The 23,324-nt window shown below is 35.9% G+C and overlaps 1 protein-coding gene across 2 annotated transcripts in view; it reads left to right on the top strand.

Moving 5' to 3' along the window:
• The window catches only part of LOC145675508 (DNA topoisomerase 1-like), a 103,410-nt gene extending 91,686 nt beyond the window's left edge, over positions 1-11,724 (top strand). Inside the window, exon 11 of one of the 2 annotated variants that reach the window (XM_081745961.1) lies at positions 11,319-11,724. In XM_081745961.1, the coding sequence (XP_081602087.1) occupies positions 11,319-11,421 (103 nt within the window). In that variant the 3' untranslated portion in view covers positions 11,422-11,724. The remainder of the gene's footprint in view (positions 1-11,318) is intronic. The other variant, XM_081745960.1, reaches the window with a different exon arrangement.
• The last annotated feature ends 11,600 nt before the right edge of the window (positions 11,725-23,324 follow it).

The raw sequence follows: 23,324 nt of genomic DNA on the forward strand, positions 1-23,324 counted from the left end.
CTTGGACAATTTTCCGGGAATCCCTCCGTTTCTTTGGGGAATCCCTTGCGCGCGCATTGCAGAGTTATCAACAATGCATTTCTGTATAGCACATGTCTGACTTCGATAGTCATTCATTGGACCGCCCTCTGTCCGATTCATACTTTTTGAGTTATTCGTCTCTAAACTTCATTTTCCCACACTTTCGACAGCCCCTATCTCCGTTACGAAGCGTTTGCGCACACATGTTTACTAAGACTTTTTTGTTAGTTTTGGCATGTACTATCTACAGTTTAATTTATGACCATTACATGAATTAGAAACTCCAACCGGGAGTATGTTCAATCTTGCAAAGGATGCGAGATATTGAAAAAAATAATTGAAAAAATCTCCCCTTTATGGTACTCCTTGAAATTTTTTTATCAAAACGTCTTTCACTTGTATCTGTAAAGGGTCATGTAGAGATGTGAGGAATGACAAGGAGATTCATGCTCATATGTGAATAATGCGCTGTGTAGAGAGCGCAGGTTCAGCTAGTTTTCTATTAATATAATAGTTACATTTTAGTGCTTTTTAAGATTATTTTGTCCCCTTTAGAGCTTTACTTTGTGCTTTTAAGGGCTTCTTTGTAGTCGGTTAAGATATATATATATATATATATATATATATATATATATATATATATATATATATATATATATATATATATATATATATATATATAATTAAAAGCTATTATTTTTGTTATTTTAACGCTTTTGAAAGCCGATTAATCCCTTTAAAGTTTGTTTTATTTTTAAGTTCTTCGTTACCGTAGTACTTGAGGTACGAACCAAAACTAAAGGTAGGATAGCAACTTCCTATAAAATCAGAAGACCTACGAAACACGTGCGAATAAATGTATTTCCTTAAATTGGTCTAAGCAGTGGTGATTTCAGATTTTCTCTGATTGGTGCACGCCACGTGGAGCATGGTCAGTTGCTCCGGGAAGGATTTTCCTCCAGAGCCACCTTCTAAAACAACCACTGCAAGTCTAACGGTCTACGAAATTATACAAGAACATAGCTGCACTCAATTACGGTATTAACACTGTCACCGTTAGAGTTTCATAGTGTAACTTTGGGGGCTAACATTATATTTTAATGCAATTTATAGGAAACCTACGGTAGAACATACTATCTCAAACAAATAAGTCACCAAAGTCGGTTCTTTATGTGAAAGTTTTGCGTAAGCATACAATGAGGTTGGTTAATTACGGTATTAATAATGTGTCGTTGAGAGGTTTCATGGTCTAGTTCCGAAGACTATCATTAGATCTTAACAAAATTTATCTGGATTACTGGAATAATATGTTCTATCAAACAAAAGAAGAATAATCAAATTTGATGCACCTATGCTAAAGTTATGTATGAACATACCCACAACACACACACACACACACACACACACACACACACACACACACACACACACACACACACACACACACACACACACACACACACACACACATACACTCACACAAACACACACACATACATGTACAAGGTGTTTCAAAACAACACCGACAACGTTTGGGAGGTGATTCCTGACACAAAGATAAGACAAAAAATATAAACTATCCAGGGTGCACAAATGCTTCCTTTCAGAATTATAGGCTGCAGAAAATATGAAAAAATGAACTTTGAAGGTCCATAGCTCCAAACCTATGGGACCTACCGTAGTCGGGTCAATACTTCACTTAATAACTAGTATGTGCCCTATCCAAAAATACATAGTTCAGAATCCTAAAGCACTCACGAAGCAATTTTTATAGAGGGAGTTTTGCCACGGGAATATAATTTAAAGTACTCTCAAACTACCTGTATAAAAATTGTTGCGGAAATACCGCAGGATTCCTAAACGTGGATATTTGGATAGGGCACACATTAGTTCCTAAGTGAAGTCTTGACCCGACTACGGTAGGTCCCACAGTTTTGGAGCTATGGACCTTCAAAGTACATTTTTACATATTTTTGGCAGCCTATAACTCCGAAAGGGAGCATTTGTGCACCCTGGATGGTCTATACTTTTTGTCTTATCTTGGTGTCAGGAATCACCTCCCAAACGTTGTCGGTGTTGTCTTGAAACACCCTGTATATATATATATATATATATATATATATATATATATATATATATATATATATATATATATATATATATATATATATATATATATATATGTGTGTGTGTGTGTGTGTGTGTGTGTGTTATGGGTATGGTAACACATAACTTGAGCATAGGTGCATCAAATTTGATTATTTTTCTTTTGTTTGATAGAACATAATTTTCCAGTAATCCTATATAAATTTTGTTAAGATCTAATGATAGTCTTCGGAGCTAGACCATATCAAGATCTATGATAATTGAGAACCTTGCTGAGTATAACTCTTCTAACCAGGGTTGATAAGTTTAAAACAAAATGTTTTAAAACAAGTGTTTAAAACATGTTTAAAACGAGGGCTGTTGTTTTATTCAGTTTGTTTTAAACGTTTTAAACAAATTGTTTTAAACGTGTTTTTTTTTTTCGATGGTGGTTGAACATGTTTAAAACAACTAAAATATCAGATTGAGTAAGTTAATTTAATTTTCTAACAAACAACCCATCCTCCGCAGGATTTGTGCATGGAGTAAATTACAAGCAGAGTTATATTCTTATTATAACAGCAATTACTGAATGAAATTCTGCACATCAGTGTGCGTATAACTAAACCAACAGAAATTCAAGTGAAGAATTTGAACATTTCTTAATTTCCAAGAATAACGGAGGTTAAACATGCTATACACTATTTTAAGATCCAAATTCACAAATTCAGAACTTGGGTATTTTTTGATCACTATCATTTCCATAATAATGAACAGTTCTCACATCATAAGCTAGAAGAAATGCTCTGACAAATACAATACAACTAAGAAAAGAGCAGTGACTAGCCTACAAGGAGCAAATGACATACTCGTATTTTAACTAAACAGTTTTCAAGATACATCTCTATCTGCAACATGGGTAGCTAATAATAATGTCTACGGCATAACAACACAATTAACTCGAGACGCCCGCCAGGGATTTTAACAAAATGGTAGACTCTCGCGTTCGGGGCTCTGGTGACCCTCCTAATTATCACAGAGTCATGAGTTATACACCATTGGAAAGCTTATAGACCACAAATTCCAATAAGGTAACATTCGTGAAATTTCCGCCGTATTCGTAGAAAAAGAACAGACATAAAAAATCATTAAAAATATAAAAATATTGACTTTGCGGGGCCCTGGCAACCCTTGCAGCCACCCTACGCTTACAAAATGATGAATATGTAGGCCACATACTTGTGACAATAATGTAAGAAATGGTAGCCATTGCTGCCATTGCGTAATGAATTCGTTTTATGTAGGAAATATTTAAAAAAATATGTATGCACAGAAAACATTCATTGAATTAGACATTCTCTCCCTTCCCCCACTAGTACCACGTCCATATACAAATCATTTTTGCTGCACACATGTATACGAACAAGAATTATGCTTCTAGACCACTTCAGTGAAATATATCTTGTGTTATATGGGACCGTCCCGAAAATAAATGTAAATTAACCAAATTTGACCCCCTCTTCCTCTATAAACAACAAGTACACATACAGGTTACTATGATGTAGGGGACTATCTCATTGCTTCACATACCAATTTTTATGGATGTACCACAAAGGGGGGAGGAACACCCGCCAAAACTGAAAAAAAAATGATGAAAAATTAAAAAAAAAACGAACCTCATCCTCCCTTTCTCGGTCATGTACTAGAGACCGTCACGGGCCGAATTTTTCCGTCCCCCCGTCCCCCCCCCCCAATGAAGACAGATTTGCTCAGCTGTCCCTCCCTCACTACACATTTTTTTACTGTAAGTCGCAGATCGAAATAGTAGAATGAAGAAAGTGGATGGAAACATAAGAACCAAGTAAAAATCCACATACATAGTGTTGCCCACTATAAAGACTTGGCGCGATCTGATATCTAAGCAAGGACCCTATGTACCCTTCACTATGCAGTAGTAGAGAAATAGCAGTTAAATTTACACTTGATATTTCCTCACACACACACAAACACTCAAACCAATTTGTAACAACTGATAGGAATTACAGGTTACCCACTTGAAATAGTTTGCCGTCTGTTGTAACACAATAAAACATCAAGACTTTATGAAAAAGTCATTGGGGAGAGTTTGTTTTTTCTTTTCCAACTTGCTCTCCGTCCACATATTTTCAATTGTTTTTTTCTGATACCGAACAAACTTTCAACTAATTCCAGTACACGATTTGAGAAAGTATATTGTTCAAGGTTTTTCTTTTTTTCTTTTCTTTTTTCTTTCTTTCTTTCTTTCTTTCTTTTCTTTTTTTTTTTTTTTTTTTAAATATTCCACAACTCTTGCAATGTGACTAGTTTGTAAAACGACTTCGGAATTATTCTCTTCAGTTTCTTCCTCTTGAGAGAAATGTTCATTTTTCAAATTGATTACACCTCTTCTTTAATGAATTATTTGTTATATTAGTTCACGTCTCTGCAGAGACTATATACAGTATCCATATCGCGTTTACCTCTTTATCATTTTAAACAATCATAACATCATTTATTTATCATTTTGCGTTTACCCCTGCTGTCAAACAATGCTAGGGAAAACATGAAACCTACTAGCCTATTTAAAACAAAATTAATGAAGGTCTTGTAGAGATACTTTTGATTTAGAATCTAGTTTGTTTAACTCAGCATGGTTACTGTTAACCATACAGTATAGACTCGCGTGTTAGCTGCCCAAGAGGTAACACGTCTTTCGCTGGTCGTCCGTCCAGTGTCGTATCGTGCGAGAGGCATTGAATGCGCCCAGTGTACTTTGTGTTTGCTTGGAATTTACGCTGACTTGCTTACAATATATTTCAGTTTAGTGGTGACTAGTGAGTTTATTTAGAATTATAAAATGTCTATCAAACGTGTCAATACATTAAAATTAGGATTTCGTGCGATTCCTAACCGTCCGTCCACAATAAAAATCCATGAGTTTATTCAAACTACGTTTAAGTTAAAGGAAGAACAAATACTGAGTATTGAGTTGGATATTTATCGTAAATGTGTGTATATTAAGTTATTGTCTGACTTGTTGTGTGACAAATTATTAAGAGATCATGGTGATAGTGTTAAATTTCAAGATGATAGTGGAACATACCCCGTGACTTTAGAATTAGCTGATCGACCTTTAACCTATGTGCGAATACATGCTATTCCCACGGAATATAGTGATACTGATGTCACGCGTGCCTTGTCTATCTATGGAGAATGTAAAAGTATAAAAGACGAAATTTATGACGATACTCATATTTATAAAGTTAGATCTGGACGAAAGATCGTGACTATGTATTTGTTTAAACCTATACCGTCCTTCCTGGATATTCGTAACCAGAAGTTCCTAGTAACTTATTTCGGTCAGGACCGTACTTGTTATTACTGCCAATCTAGAGATCATTTACAAGATCAATGTTTTCAGCGTCAAAAACGGGCCTTTGTTTCAACAACAACCCTGGAACATACTGAAAGTGATAAGGAACGCTCTCGGGTTTCGCCAACCCAAGAAATTAATGTGGTTAAACCTGCTAATTTGCCTACTTTAACGTCAGATGTTGACTTTCCAAAGTTAATGACTGAGCTTACTACCCCTGTGATACAGGGCCGTTCTCTAAACACTACTCCGATAGTGCCAAAAGACAGTGTTCCTAGCCGACCATGTTCCGGAGCAATTAAGGAAAACGTCTCTCCCAAGGATATTAGTGATAGTCAGGACAGGACCTCATCTGCAGCCCCTCCAGCTTTACATGGTACTTCTTCACTGGCTGAGTCAGATTTTCCACGGGAACATCAAGTTGTCACTGAACAAGATAGAAAGACGCTTTTGATAGACAGTGATTCCTCCTCCACTAGTGTTGTTGATGGTGATCAGAAGCTCGAGTGCATCTATAGTGTATCGGAAGTTTCCTCTGTAAGTCCCATTTGTCCAGTTCAGTCCCAGGAAAAAGATCGTCCTTTCCCCCCTGTGAGTTGTCCTAGTGGGAAAAAAGGATCTGATGCCCGGAATTCCCAGGAAGCCTCCCAAGACAAGAAACGGAAGAAAGCAGGAACGGCTATAGCTCAAGTAAAACAACCTAAGAAGACGGATCAAGGACCCTTAGAAGTATCACCTAGGATCACCCGGTCGTCTGTAGTTAAATTAGTGAGTACGGAATATCTACCTGATACCGCAGTTCCTTCTTCAGGTGAGTCACCAACAGTTTCTACTCCTACCTAAACATTCAGAAACACAGTGCTTGCAGCCAAATAGTGGTGTGGTATTATGAAGTGTGTTGCTAACATTAGACAACTTCCTATAACAATATTTATGTGTACTATCTTAAAACTAGCAACTATAAATATCAACGGAATACAATCGCCAGTCAAACTTGAAGCTCTCAATGACTTTCTACTTAAATCTGAAATAGATGTAGCTTTTCTCCAAGAAGTTGGTCCAAAGATTGTAAACGTACATCCATCATATAATGTATATAATAATTGTACATATAATAGCCTTGGTACTGCAATTTTGGTTAAAGAAGGCCTCCCGCTTACAAATGTAGAATTACATCCTAATGGTCGAATTATCAAAGGTCAGGTTAATGATATAACTCTAATCAATGTTTATGCGCCCAGTGGAAGCCATAATAGAAAAGAACGGAATAATTTTTATGCAAATGAAGTAGCGCCGTTTTTTAGTGGCCCAAATAATGTTATCTTTGGCGGAGATCATAATTCAAGTATAACTCACACAACAGAACCAACTTACCATTATTGCCCTACCTTAAATGAATTGGTAAAGAATTTGTCTTTGGTAGATGTGTGGGACTTCAAACACCCAGATTTAAGGGGGGACACATTTATTACAAAAACTTCGAGCTCAAGGATAGACAGGATTTATGTAAATGATAACTTCAAATCCCAGGTTGTTTCTGTATACCGATATCCCACGTGTTTTACTGATCATCTCTGTTTAATAATGGAAATTAAAATTAATGACCAGAAGATTGCTCGGGGACGGGGATATTATCACATGAATGAAAGTCTGCTCAATGATGAGTCATTTTGTCAGCTCTTTTCTAAAAAGTGGGCTTATTGGCTTAAACAAAAGAAGTGGTTTAAAACATATATTGAGTGGTGGAATCAATACTGTAAGGACAAAATCCGAAGCTTTTGTATTTGGTATTCCTCTGAAATTTATGCTGATAAGCGAAAACTTTATAATTTCTATTATAAATGTCTATTAGAGGCACAAACTGAAGCGATGACAAATCGCTCGGCCCTTATCTCTGTACGTAAATACAAAGCCAAATTATTACAATTCCATAAACAGAAAATGGAAGGGATTAGGTTACGTAGTAAAGTTCCAGGGTTTCCGGAAGAAGAACAATGCTCTCTTACACATGTGTTAACAGAAGCCAAACGTGGACGGAGGAAACTATTCACGTCACTCACAGATGCTCAAGGCTCCATTCAAACTACTCAGGACAATATTCGTAACACCCTGTATGATTATTACTACCAGTTATTTGGGGTCGCTGCTGCTACCGGCTGCGAAAATAAATTACTTGACAGTGTGCCTGCAGTGCTAAATGATGAAGACAATCAAATTTTATGTGCTCCGTTTACTAAAAATGAAGTACAAAGAGCTGTAAATGCTGCAAAAAAAGGAAAATCTCCTGGGCCCGACTCTATCTCTGGCCGTTTATATGTTAAATTTTGGGATATAATGGGCGATACACTAACATTGATTGTAAATGAATGGTTCTTTGCTTCAGAGACTATCAAGCGCCCTAATCCAGCAGTCACGGTCTTTATCCCTAAAACTGTTCAACCATCTAATGTTAGCCATTATAGACCTATATCCCTTCTTAATACAGATATCAAAATTTTTAGTAGATGTATTAAAAACAGACTACAGGACTACATGGATAAGTTATTACAAAATTTGCAATATGTGGCTGTTAAACAGAAAACTATCTATCACCTTTTATTAACTATTAGAGATAGTATTACTATTTGTAATGATTGCGCTCTTAAAGCGGCTCTGATAAATTTAGATTTTAAAAACGCCTTTGATAATATTGAACACTCGTACTTATGGTCTGTTTTCAGAAAATTCGGTTTTAATGAACAATTTGTTACATGGATGAAATATTTTTATAAAGATGCTCATACGAAGTTAAATGTTAACGGTCACCTATCCAACAACATTCCCATCAAACGTTCAATAAGACAAGATGATCCCCTTTCAATGTTGAGTTTTGCTATTAGCCTTGCTCCCCTGTTATATGCTATGAATGACCGCCTAACTGGTCTAAATATTATTACCCCTGCTATAAAAGTGGCTAGTTATGCAGATGATGTAACAGTTTTTGTGAGCTTCTAAACTAGATTATTCTCTCATGATGGAATGTGTTCGTGAATATGAGGTAGCATCTGGGGCTAGATTAAATGTTTGTAAATCGCATATGTTAAACATAAACAATAGTATTGATTTTAATGATATAGATACCGTCCCTCAGGCAGACAGTATCAAAATTTTAGGAATTACTTTTTATTCAAACATAATGCACACTATTGATCATAACTATACGAATATTGTAAACACACTGCGTCATTCAGGTTATGTAAATCAATCCAGAAATCTATGTTTATATTCTAGAGCTAAATTTATAAATGTTTATCTCTTAAGCAAAATCTGGTATTTGGCAAATGTATTACCTATGCCTCAACTCATAGGAAAACAAATTCAAAGTTTATGTGGTTGGTTTCTATGGAAACATCAGGTCTTTCGTGTTAAATATGATGTAATGTGCTGTTTACATTCACAAGGTGGCATCGGTCTGTTCAATGTGCAAGAAAAAGCTGCAAGTTTGTATGTTACTCGCTCAATGACCTTGTACACAGACGAAGCGAATAGTGTAACACAACAACTGCTCACTTACGTATTAGCACGAACGGAGAGGAGTCTACCCCTGTATATGGCTGACCTCTCTCAAAGCTGTAAGTACTTGGAAACTGTTTTGTGTGATTATATATATCTGTCTCAGCTTTTTGATTTTAAAACTTTAAGTAGTAAACAGCTGTATGTTTTTAAAATGACTAGATTATATGTCCCACCTAAAATTGTGTTAGATGAGTACTTGTGTAATTGGTCCAATATTTGGGCCAATATCAATGACTTGACCTTGTGTGTTGCCAGCAAATCTATCTGGTTTATGATTGTCCATAATGTTATTGATACTAAAGAAAAGAGAAACAAATATGGTTTTAGTCCTGATGCTCTTTGCAATAGATGTAACAATATAGATACGTTGATTCATAGAATCACGACATGTCTGGAATCCACAAAAATCTGGTCTCAGGTACGTCACTTTTTAGCCATTCTTACTCGTAGTTCGGAACGCAATATAAATATTAGCATAGTTTTAAGACCTGATTATCGTTTTTATCCCGTTAGTAAACAACATAGTGTCAATTGGTATATAGGAACGACCGTCAAATATATTTTTAATTCCAACTTAGAAGCAGGGGGAGCCTTCTATGTACAGTATTTACAAAAAGAATACTCCAAATTAGCAAAGGATGTACGTAATAAGCTATTTGCAAATTTTATAGCCAACTCATTGTTCTAGTAACTTCCTTTCTTTGTGCCAAAAGCCTAACCAATTCAATGTAATTGATTCTTGAGTTACAATAAATTTTCTTAAAAAAAAAAAAAATACAGTGTTGTACTTGTTCCTAGTGATGGCAAATATGATCCACCAACGTAGAAATATCAGGAAATACATGGAATACATGAATGCAATGTAGAAATAAGATCCGCCATTTTAAGTAAAAGCAATTGAAATGTTTTGTATTGCCCTGAATTACTCAGTTCTCGTTCACTATAAAGGGTGGACTTCAAGACCATGATACAGAGAAAGTGTTTCTATTTAACCTGAGCTTTATTTCGTTTAAGTATCTTGTTTAGTTTCGAAGGTATATACTGAGAGAAATCAGTTATCCGGACAGCGGTATATTGTGAAAATATACGGGATCCATATGTTTACTACGTAAATCAGTAGGGAGCATACATTATCCATATGCTACATACACACTGCCATCTTTCCCGCGTAGATGTTCCACCATGTCGTTGCAGGATGCTTGACATCTAACAGTCTTCCGTACATTACATATGTATACGTTTGTTAAGATACGCCAGCTATATGTTACATACGTCAATCTCTATGTGAGATCCTGACCACCTATATACAGCTTCTTCGTTCGTACGGAAAGTACGTTTATTCAGAACACTTATACGGAAAATATGTATAAGATGTACTTTTTCAGTCATACGTTTAATGTACGTTAAGTCCAAAAACTATAGGATTTACACATGTAACATACGTTGTTACTTACGCTACATACGTTTTTTTTTCTCAGTGTAGAGGAAAACAGATTCTACAACCTAACAATGCGTAACAATTTCCCAAGTATAGAATGGATTATGATATATTGTTGAATCTTTGCATACCAACATTTTTGCATAAGATGAGAAAATTTTAACGACGACATCAAACAAATTAGTATAATCATGACAGTTTTTGGGTGAAGGTACTTGCCATTTGATCTTTTTGGTACAGCGAGAGTTAAGGTAATACTTGGGCAATAATTGGCAATCATTTCACTATTTTAAGAGCTTTATGCGTTAACCTAAACGTACTCTATCATTCATGATGTTTGAAAGCTCAAAGTAGGCTTACGTTTTGTCTTCTACAGCTGACAGATGACGAGAAGAACCCTAGGAGAAGTAGTGTGACGTAGGTATGGGCTCGCACACTTTTCGCACGGAGGTTTCAAATGACACCACGAAATAGCACACATATAACTTTACCCGGAGTAGCAAACGACATCTAAGTATAGACCACACCTCAAAAACCGAAAATGGACTTGATCGTGTCGTTGACCTTTCTCCGCTACTTCTGTTTTAGGGTTCTTCTCGTCATCTGTGCGCTGTACCTGTTATAAATGTATATAGGGTGCAACAAAATGTGCTGTTTTAAACACAGCTTTTTTTCTTCCGGTTTAACTTAAATTCATATGGAATGTGCATACATGTTTAAAATAGGTGTGGTTATAAATCTCTTCTTGAACAGAACAGAAATTCAGGTTTCATTATCATTAATTTTTCTATTTTATTTTATTTATTTATTTATTTATTTATTTTACAGGTGTAAACAGCACAATGTACCCATTGAGAAAATTTACAATAAAACCCAGCGTCTGAAGTTTCGATGGGCTATCCAAACAACTGGTTCGAATTTCGTGTTTTAGTGCTTACCTGGTAATTTCCTGAGAATTGTGTAACTCCAATTATACAATATAAAATGCATTTCTATTACAAAAAAAAATTTTAATATGTGTAATACTGTTGTATTTTTGTTAAGAATATCAATTATGTACTTTCAACTCTTAAGCTTAGTTCCTTAATGTAACTAAATTTGCCTTCAATACTTTGTACATCGTTCACTGATATTCCTTTCTTTTCATTATCATGTAGTGTTGATTCCGCCATTCTGTCATCTTCGAACAACAATATTTACGGTATTATAAATAATAATTATCTTAATAAATCAAATATTATACAATAATGACGTATTACTTGTTTGATTTATCTGTGTATCTGACAAACTTTTAGTGTATTATTTTCACAATTTCGCAATTTAAATATAATTAATGAATTAAACTTTTGCTATTCCATCCGTAATTTTTTATTTACTTTAACTGACATTTCAGAAGAAATTGATTGACTCTAATATTAGTGCATAATTGAGAAAATTGTGGACCTGGGCGCAATAGTGTTCTAACTAACGTAGGTCCACAACAGAGTTGCCAATCTCAGAGAGAAAAATTATCGATTTTTCTCTTTAAAATTATCGTAAAATACAAACAATTTTCGTATATCGTTATGCACGTGACAAATTGTAGAAACAAGTAAAATAGTATTACTAATAGCAATAATATATAATAAACTTACCTAGTAATCTTCAGTTTCGAACCCCAAATCGGCATCAATGTCCTTACTAGTTTTTAATTCCTTATTAGCACCAGTTTTAAATTCTTTAAATCCTTATTAACACTGAACAACAATATTTCCATCCCCTCGCAAACGTAACTGACTTAAAAAAATGGCTGCCATTTACCAATTCTCAAATCGTTATTGATTTATTTTAGCTGGAGTAAATGCTAAAAAAAACCTCTGTGTGTATGTTTTATAATTATTAATGCGCATCTACAATTTATCTAAACAATTAACCTGTAAGAACTCGCGCCCTTTTCGTGACACTAGTACTCGCGCGGGGGTCCAGTAGCCCCCCAAATTGATATTTGTTTTATTAAAATAAAATATATTTTTTAAATAATTAAGACAATGTAGCTTAACTCTAGACATGTTTTTAAAAGTATTTGCTGTAATCAGATTTTTTGAACTCGTTTTGAGCCATTTTTAAATATTTTTTTTTTTTTTCATCAGGACTTCTGGCTAGCAACACAAAAGTTACCTGGTTGGCGGGTCTGTGAACACCCCGCGCGAGTACTTAAGGGTTAAAAACTGTAAAAAAAAAAAAAAAAGTGTTCTAAAATATCGTATATTCACCCACCCATATATAACTTTTTATTTCAATATGTAATAATTAAATAGGAATGCATTCGAGTCGAGTCGAGTCGAGATTTAAGCCTGTCTCGACTCGTCTCGAGAAAATGTTGTCTCGACTCGTGTCTCGACTCGAAAATATGTTTCTGTCTCGACTCGTGTCTCGACTCGACAGTCTCTGTCTCGACTCGACTCGAATTCGAGTCGAGACGTCTCGAAATTCGAGTCGAGACAAAATGTACGAGTTAAAATATACGCACACATCAGCCAGACCATCATGACTACCTACCTAATAGTCAGTATGTCGACTTTTGGCATGGATAAAAACGGTGACACGTCTTGGCATACACGCAATGATCCTTGATAGGTCGCTGGAGAGAGCTGGCACCACATGTGCTCACTCAGGTCACCTAATTCCCGTAAATTCCGGGAAGAGGGGCGATGTGCTCTGACGTCACGTTCAATCACATCCCACAAGGGACATCACTCAAATGTCCGGCTCCAATTTCAATGAAACTTTTTTGCTGATAGAAGGCATGTATGCATCATTACTTGTGATGACAAATTTTTGCCATGGTGCATGTTTTCTATTTTTTAAAATAACTTTTAAGAGTTGTGATGTGGTTATTAGAGATTACTACAGAAGTCCCTTACTACCCTTTGTAAACGAAGCGTTAATGAAGTAAAGTGAAGAAAAACCATGTGGATACATATAAATCCTGGGGGCAAGTCGTATGATAGATATGACCTTGATGGCAGCCATCTTGAAATCCACCATTTTGAATTAAGGTCAAGTTTTCAAAATGGGAATAGGGTAATATGATACATAATTTCGGGCTGGAATTTAATTAGAAAAATAATGGTGAGGTTAGTTTTAAGATACACCCATTTGGGGGAAAGTTACAGGCATATTAATTGTTTTTACTTACTGTGTGCGTAAGTCCCTTCTTACTTTCTTCTCAAGACCTGTAAATCGATCGCAACGGCAGAGCCCGGTTTCGCACTAGTGTTTAGAAATCTTTAAACTCACTTGAGGCAATATTTGTGGATTATTGTATTGTATTTTGCCTTTAATTAAATTTGAACCCACTTCATGATCTTGTATCACTAAAAGAGAATTTCTGTTTTTATGGAGAACGTAAGCATGGCAATTATAAAAGGTGAGTAAGGTGTGTATGTATTTATAAGAAAGTCTTTTGTGGTTACGCCAACCTATTCTTTAGTTGTTTTTTTTTTTCAAAATACTCATATCTCATAAATAAAAGAGCTATTATAAAATCTCTTACCACTATTTTTTAATACTTATAAAATTTTATTTATTGTAAAAGCACTGGCGAGATATTTCTTAACGCTCACTAAAATTATAATGGAGCTCCTTCGTGGCTAACGGTTAGCATACTTGCCTTTGGCGTGGGAAACTTGGGCTTGATTCCCGGTGGGAGTTCATGTGGTTCGGATTCCACGTTAATCAGTAGGTCCACGTCTCACATAGCCTCGCTGCTGAACGGGACTTTAAACTCAGAATCAATTCAACTCAAAATTATGGTTTTGACTTTATTATGATTTCATTAGTTTAAACGCCCAACTGTCCAGTAATTATAAACATTGACTACATTATAAAATTGTAATTTGTGACGACTAAAATATCAGAAATTAAAGATTATTCTTTGGGTTTTGGAACATTTTGAAAAACGTGAAAAACTGGTACTGCACCGATACAACACACCTTTTGGATTTGTCATAACATGTCTTACATAGCTTTGGTTCGATTCTCAACACGGACTGCAACTACCCGTTAAATTGTGCATCCGAAAGGCGCTCTTTGTTAAACCTCGCTTATCATCGCTCATCTTAATAATATATATAACTTCACCGCGAAGCAAATGTTGCATTTCTCTCTTTCATCCTAACACAAAACAAAACTAACCACAGCTGTGACACGAAGGAGCTATTTCGAAAAGAAACAAGCTGTGCTTCATAGAGATGTGTACCAAATGATAGAAGTATAAAGTATTGTTTTCTTTCCTGTTTATTGATATCAGTTGGTGTTCTTAATGAGTTTACTCATTAGTTTAGAAAGAGTATATATGGAATTTGGACATATGTTGTACGTATTCTCCTGAGAAATTGATGAGACCAGAAAAGTTATAAGGACAGATGGAATAGGTTTAAGCGCATCTACGTGACTTTATCAAATATTTATTCTCCGTAATGGTACCACGCGGAAAACTTGGTATAGGCCTACTTTTATCTTTGCCTCCCTCTGTTAGCTGTTTCGTATCATATATATCGGATGGTTTTGATATTTCTTCTGATCATTAAAACAACAATGGTACCTGTGTGCGTGCAGAAATGCAAAAGCACAAGGTAACTTCCTATTTGTTTTGGAAACAACAAACCCATTTCACGTGTGCGAGAGAAATTGAGCACAGCGAGATCGGGTGTTTACTCACGGTCAGTTCGCAGCAAGAGTCCATGGTAAAAGATTTGGCTATCTCGAAAACACTCGCAAAACCTTACAAATACAAAAGACTGCGCTTCAAAGAAAGTTTAGACACAGATGTTTCAATTTTCTTTTAGCATCTTTCTTCAGCAAAAGAGTCGGTTCATTGTATTCGGAAAAGGGAAGGGAGAAAGGGTGAATTTATATTTTATGTGGGGGGTAACGTTGTAAGTAGTATAAACAATACATACCGCTTCCGACTCTGTACTGAATCACTTCCTTTAGCGGTATATCACTAGATCTATCCTGACCCTCATCCCACCTCAAGTTGTACAGTAGAAAGGGACAGAAGTATTCAACATGACTGCGCACTTGAGTTTCAGTTCACAATACGAAAACCAGTGAGCAACTAAACAGTCTTTTGTAGGATCGTGTTTTACTTCTTGAATTTATTTTTGAACATTTCTGTGAATTCAACAACAGAACGCAGTAGAAATACGGACTAGTTTGTACTCCAACCATTACTTTCGCTCAAACCCAGGGATGATACATTTATGATTTCGTACTAGATTTAGTGATTTTACTATTGAACTAGTGATCTAGTACGTACTTTGGGTAAATAGGCACATTCTAGTGATTTTTTTGCATTTTTTTCTGATGCAGACAAATGAGAAGGAAATGGTTCTTAAAATAAAAGGAAGAAGTATATTGCAGTTCAAAACAAATGTAGAAACCTTAAATTATTTTTTCTTTTCCCTCTGACTGAATGAAACCCCTGCTGTGTAACGACCTTAGGTAAACAACGGCTATCTTTGGTCCGCTACCTCCTTTTGTTAGCCGACATGAGATGGGTTACTTTTTTTTTTCTGGAAGAAAGTGAAGAAATAATTATCCAGTATATTTACGTTTTGTCAGGCATACAGGCGCAGTCTGTACTTGTTTCCTAACGAATTTTAGCAACATAACATATGTACCAGAAAATAGAGGCAGTACAAACGGAAATTTTCATCTGTGACACATTTGATGAAAAATATAGTTAGATGTCACGTGCAAGCAATCTAAACATGTCCTATCCTGTAATTCTATTCGTATGTTTATGTAGGTGAGACTGAGAAATCAAGAAACAATAATAACTGGTTTTCTTCCAGGGGAAAAATCTAAATGTGAAGGGGTGTTACACTGGGACTTTAATTGCGTCCTTTGTACAAGATTAACAAGTAATAGCAATTTTTTAATTTATTTTAGTTCTTGGGGAGAGGAAGATGGAAGCGAACCCTCATAAGGACCTCTGCAAGGAAACATGAATACTATCCGCCACTGTTTGTTACATTACACAAAATAGTTTTATATATATATATTGAGTTTTAGTCAGGGTTTTCATTCTGCAGGAGAGGAGGGGATAGTAATACCTGACGAACATTTTCTATTCTCAGAGTGTTGCAATGATAGCATTTCCTCCATTATAACTTGGCCAAGCTAGTTGCATTATATGTAAGGATTAAGTTAGCCTAAAAAGCTTAAATTTCTATGGCTGTTTTACTCTGTACCCATGTTTCTCATTTTCGGTCTACGGGGCTCTGTGTCCGGAAATTTTCGATGGCTTCCAAGTCGGAAAATAAGTGTATCAAAGGCATATATATTATATCTATGGTTATATGAGGCATGGATCTACAGTTTAAAGTGGGATACCGGTAACAACTTCATGAACTTCCACGGTAAATCGAACCAGAGTCTCCCGCGATCAAGACGTATGTGTTAACCATACAGCCACGAGGAAATTCACATAAGTACACACACATATATATTGTTGAGTTGATTTTGACTTTACCGTCTCTTTCAGCAGCGAGGATATATGAAATGTAGACCTACTGATTAACGTGGAATCCGAACTACATGAGCTCGCGCCTGGAATTGAACCCGAGTCTTCCACGGCAAAGACGCGTACACTAGCCGCGGAGTTCACGCACACACACAGAATCAGAGTCCTCACACACCAAGGGTGAGAGCTGTGCCACTGAGTCACAGCGGCCACGGGGTTAGGTCGAGTCCACTTTACGTTCATAGTTTCTCAGTACATAAATGTTACGATTATGAAATAGATTTTCCTTAATGAGCTGCATAAAAACAAAAGCTTTCGAAATGCATTAAACAATTAGCTCGATTTGAGTGTGAACTTAAAGTTATATCAGAGTGTAAATACGGATACGCACCAAAGCTCGAAAACTTAATACACTATTTCTCCTATATAGTCAGCATGTATCAAGCAATCGTTCAGCTTTCATTTGAGAGGATGGAAATCGAAGGCCCCTGAACAACTATGTTACTAATGTGCGGAATGTATTTATCTTACAGTGAACTGCTTTGATGCCAAGTGGCCTAACTCCAAAATTGAAATTTTCCAGGAGTGAAAGTTGGAGTTCAATATCTCATGAACAATCCATATTTCTTTTATGTTGGGAACCAAAACCATAACTACTGTATGTAGTTCATTGTTTTATAACTTAGTATTTACAAAAATCCTTTTAAAAAATACCTATTCATAGAAGTGAATGGTACTTATCTGTACTAGTTCTTGGCATCCAAGCAATCCATTTATTGTAATACTAGCTTAATATACCCATTCTTTGCATGAGGGGTGTATTTGGAAGTCAACACCTGTGGAAGTATCACCATTCATTTCAGTGACCGCGAAAACTATGGATTTGACACTAGTATCAATCAATATGGGCTATTTATACATGTCTCGGTATTCCTCACCCGCTGACACCCGGCCCGCATACAGTAGTAGCTGAATTTGCAAGTCATCGCTGATGGAAGTGTCACCATTGATCTCAGCGATCGTGAAAACTATGGATTTGACACTAATGTCGATCAATTTGGATTACTTTTACTACATGTCTCGCTAAACGCCCCCCTGAGACCCCCTGGTTCCAATTTTGACAAAAACGCTTCGCCTTAGACTGGGACCTGGACCAAGGTATCCGTGACCAAAATTTGGTAACTCTCGGTCAACTTGTCTGGTCCCCAGGTCGGTCCCAGTAAACGTCCTCCCCGAGACCCCCTGGTTCGAAATTTAAAAAGACGCTTCGTCTTGATCTGGGGACTGGACTAAGGTACCCGTGACCAAATTTTGGGAACTCTCGGTCCACTCGTCTGCTCCCCAGGTCGCACACAGACAGACAGACAAACACACAAACAAACTCTTTATTTTATTTATATTAGATAAGATATACTATGTAAAATAGTCTCGTATCATAATATGTGATTTACAACAAATGTTACATTATATATTATCCGTAGCTCGTGATATGCTGCAACATATTAAAGCCTTAGAATAGTTGGGCAAGCGAATAAGCCAGAAGTTACGTAACCCTATTGCGTTCATGGGAACGAAAACACAATAATTATAACTATGCTAAATTACTATAGACTACCAACTGCTCATTCAGAGAATTTATGAAGTTCACTTTATCGCAATAGTTTTATACAAACTAGGTTTAGACTACGGATAATAGTTTTATACAAACTAGATAATCAATTATTATTATTATTATCATTATATTTGCAGTACAACCAAATACAACGACATTAACTATTAGTTCTAATTAACTGAATTGAGCTGAAAATTAAATCTTGATCTTTAAAGATTAACTATTAATTTTATGCGTTCTGTACCTTTCTGAAGGAATAAAAGCTGGAATTGGTTTCAAAGCTGTTTCTGAGTGAATACTTTCTTCAAAATAATATTAAAAATTATAGAAAGATTTTCGAGACATTCGAGTCGAGTCGAGATTTTTAAGAGCTGTCTCGACTCGACTCGTGTCTCGACTCGAAAATTCGAGTCGAGAAATACGTTTGTCTCGACTCGTCTCGAATTTTACAAAGTGTGTCCCGACTCGAATCTCGACTCGAATTCGAGTCGAGTCGAGTCGAGATTCGAGACATGTCTCGACTCGAGCGCATCCCTATAATTAAATGTTATTGCAGTTTTTAAGTTAATGTAAATTTCTATGAACTAATTCTTCTTCTTCTTCGTATTATTATTATTATTATTATTATTATTATTATTATTATTATTATTATTATTATTATTATTATTACTGTTGTATCTCGGTTTAAACCAGTTTCAATTTAATAATCAGACGGCCGTCTCTGACTAATGCAGATTATTTGAAGAGTTCTTCTACAACAAAGAAGTTCTTGACTACATGACAGATGTTTAGTATAACTGATTTTTGTAGGTTTGTTAGATGTTTTGAGTTTATCTGTTCGTTGCGTTACAGTATTTTTGGGGTCAATAGTTATAGCTGAGATAATGATTCGTCTTACTGTAACTTTCTGACATTTCCGTAACTTTTTTTATTTCGTCTGGTAGGTCTTTATATTGGCTTATTTTCGTACATACATGATATATTCGCAAAATATAGAACAATATTCCAACCTTCACTGCTAACATAAATTAATAAAACTACGAAACAATGGAAGGGCCCTCTGCAATAACAAGTTAAGTCGAGTTATCTCGATTCGTGGTAAAACATAGATAAAGAAGGCGTGTGAACTTTCCTCTTCCGTCATCTCTAGTGCATATTCGAAGCGTCTGTTGTGAGAAAAACACTATTCATCTCCACCACGTCGCCGTTTCCCGTTGTGGATAACAGAGGGCACCGCTGTGTGCGGGAAGTGAAGCAAGCACTGGTAGATGCGAGGAGGTGACGCACGTATCTGTAACTTCGTTTTCAAGGATCAAGTATAAAAATAAGATAAACATTCTCTACGTAATGAACTAATTATACGAAGTGGTTTAAGAGTTCTTTCGTGGTTACATGGTTACTCGCCGTTGGTACAGAGACCTAGGTTCGAATCCTGGTGAGAGCTCATGTGCTTTGCATTCCATGTTAAAGTCTAGGACCAACTATCATAGGCTTCAGTGTTCAAAGCGCCTCGAAACTCTAATTCAAACTAGCGTTGCCGACAAGATTATACCAGACGAGAAATACAGTTTTCGTCTCGTAATTTTTTGTAGACGTCTCGTCTTATCTCGAATTTGAAGAATTCTTTCTCGTCTTGTATCAATTCTTGAATAGTTTTTTCGTCTAGTCTCCAGTACGTACAAATTGTATGTCATTTTTTCTTTAATTTCGTCCACCTTCCAAAAATCCTTTCCATTGTTATTGTTGTTGTTGGATAAAAGGTTATTGTTATAAAATGGCATCTGAGCCGTATCTGGTGATTGCTAAATAAATAAATTAGAAACTATCAGAATTCTTTTACTTTACAAGAAGCCCGCAAAGGATTCATATAATTAAATTTAAACCATACTCATTATTGGAGTATATTATGTAATGATTTGTAAACCTTTGAACGTTGATAAAAGCTCTTCATCGTGTTCGTAAAATTACTCTATCTACTGTATTTATAGTTTTTATACTATGGATCATGTAACACTTAAAACAGTATTTGAAATCCAAGACTTGGTTGAGTTAGTGATACCCGCGACGCTTGTAAAATTTCTTGTTTAATTTTCGAGACGAGAATGGTCGTATTTTCCGTCTCCAATTTTAAAATTGTACTTCTTGTGTTGTCTCGGCGTGAAATTTCTCATCTTGTGGGCAACACTAGCTGAGTTCGGTTCCCGATGGGAGCAGATCTGTTTCGGATTCCACGATAAGTTATAGACCCATGTCCCAGAAAGCTTCAGTGCTGAGAGAGAGATGCAAAACTCTAACGAACTAACAACAGAGTAACTTGATCATAAATGTTTTAGGATGATTTCAGCGACAATTCCCAATCTGCCGGAGCCACAAAATTTGCTTCCGGTATTATATACCTTATCATGCTCAATATAGATTCTCATTCTTTTCGAAATACTACTTTTCACACACACACACACACACACACACACACACACACACACACACACACACACACACACACACACACACACACACACACACACACAAACACACACACACACACACACACACACACACACAGTGTATTGAAATTCCCTTTTCCCGGGAGAAAATCTTCTCACATTTTTACTGTATGTTAGTACTGTGAACAACGAATTCTATCAGAGCTTCTTCAAACGGAAATGTTAGTACAGTAGGGCGTCGATTATCCGAAGTAATTGGGGGACATGGGTGTTCGGAAAACTGGTTTGTTCGGATAATCGAACTGTACATGTTTATTTGCCAAAAAGAAGTACTGTACAGTAAATTTATTCATAAAAAAGAAGTGTGCTGATTGTTGAAACACAGCGACTGGCGGCTTGGCCGGTCAGCAGCGCCTTATGAAGGCACCATTAGAAGCAATGTTCCGCCAGCGGTGGCTCAGTGCGGCGACTACTGTGGGAAACTTGGTTTGGGAGTGAGGGGGATGATGGACGGTAGGGTGGGAGAGTAACAGGTGCGAGCGAGTAGACAGTTCGGTTAAGCGGTCGTTCGGTTGACCGACGTTCGGATAATCGACGCTCTACTGTAATTCAATATTAACGAACATGACTTACGAAATATTGCTGTACTTTGATTTTAAAAAAATCCTGTGATATATCAGATGCTTAACTGCTTTAACGGTATTAAATGCCTAAATAAAATCCTTGTTTCTTATCCCATTCATTTATATGGACGTTAATGTATTTTGTTTGAATTGAACTGGAGTTTTAAAGATGGCATTTTACTTGTTTCTTCTTTACGTATAGCTAAATATCATTTCGAATTCAGCAATAATTTAGACTACATAAAATTTAATAATAATTGAATTATAGTTCATTATTAAATGTTAAAATTATATATTGCACAATTTAATATTCATGTAACAAGAAACATTTAAATAGTTTTGGAGAAGACATCAGTAAATTGGAACCACTAAAATTACAGGTCATTAAAAGAAGACGAAAAGGATCACTCCCTAGCAAGGGCGCCCATGTTGTGGTTTCCAAGGGGGGGGGGCAAAATAAGCGACATTTCAAATATAGTTTCAAATTTTGCTGTAACTATTCTAAAAACTCTTGAGTTTTCGGTATTCCGAAGTACAATTTCTTCTACGGGGACAAGCGCTCCACCTTGCCCCCTTGATGGGCGCCCTTGCTCCCTACCTATTATATCACACACATACACAAAATAAAGCGAAAGTATTCAACACCGTTAAAATACCTATTTTCCTTTTACGTCCGTCGATATGAACCCCAGTGTGAATTTTTGCATCCCGTAAATATCCATTACACTCCCTCCTTCTAACCACAAATCTTTGGAAGAAACAATTTCTGCAGTGAATCAACGATGATCTTAACCACAATACTACAAATAGATTTAAAACATTTACGGTAATTCATGCATACAACAAATTCGTTACGAAACACGGAGAAAAAAAAGACACTTTTATGGCATTATTTTATATTTGCAAGTTCGTTTTTATAATAAAATGTATGACTTTTTATCTCCCATTTTATTTATAATATTGACTTTTCTAAGATGACTTTAATGTTAATACTGAAAATTCAACTAGTATACACTGAGAAAAATCCTTTATCCGGACAGCGGTATATTGTACGAATATACGGAATCCCTATATTTACTACGGAAATCAGTACGGATCATACGTTATCCATATACAACGTAAGTACTGCCCCTTTTCCCGCTTAGATCTTACATCATGTCGTTGCAGGATGTCTTACACCTAACAGTCTTCCGTATATTACATACGTATACGTATGTTACATACGTCAGCTATATGTTGCATTACGTTCATCCGTATGTGAGAGCCTGACCGGCTATATACAGCTCTTCCATTCGTTTGAAAAGTATGTTAATTCGGAACACTTATCCGGAAAGTACGTATAAAATATACTTTTCCTGTTATGCGTTTGCTGTATGTTAAGTCCAAAAAGTACAAGATTTACATCTGTAACTTACGTTTTTATGTATGCCACATGCATTTTTTTCAGTGTAAAATATAGACCTAGTTATTTCCCTCAACATTAATTTCTCCGAGGAAATTACGTTGAATATTATATTTTTAGGCAAAATTTTCTATGACAAATGTTTTGTTCTTAAACGAATTCAATTTTTTTTCTTCATATTTAACAGATTTACTTGTTGAATTTATCCCAACATGCAACGCACGCAAACTGATGTTATCCGT

The sequence above is a fragment of the Thermobia domestica genome, chromosome 18, assembly GCF_964235325.1.
Source record: "Thermobia domestica chromosome 18, izTheDome1.hap1.1, whole genome shotgun sequence".
Lineage (NCBI taxonomy): Eukaryota > Metazoa > Arthropoda > Insecta > Zygentoma > Lepismatidae > Thermobia > Thermobia domestica.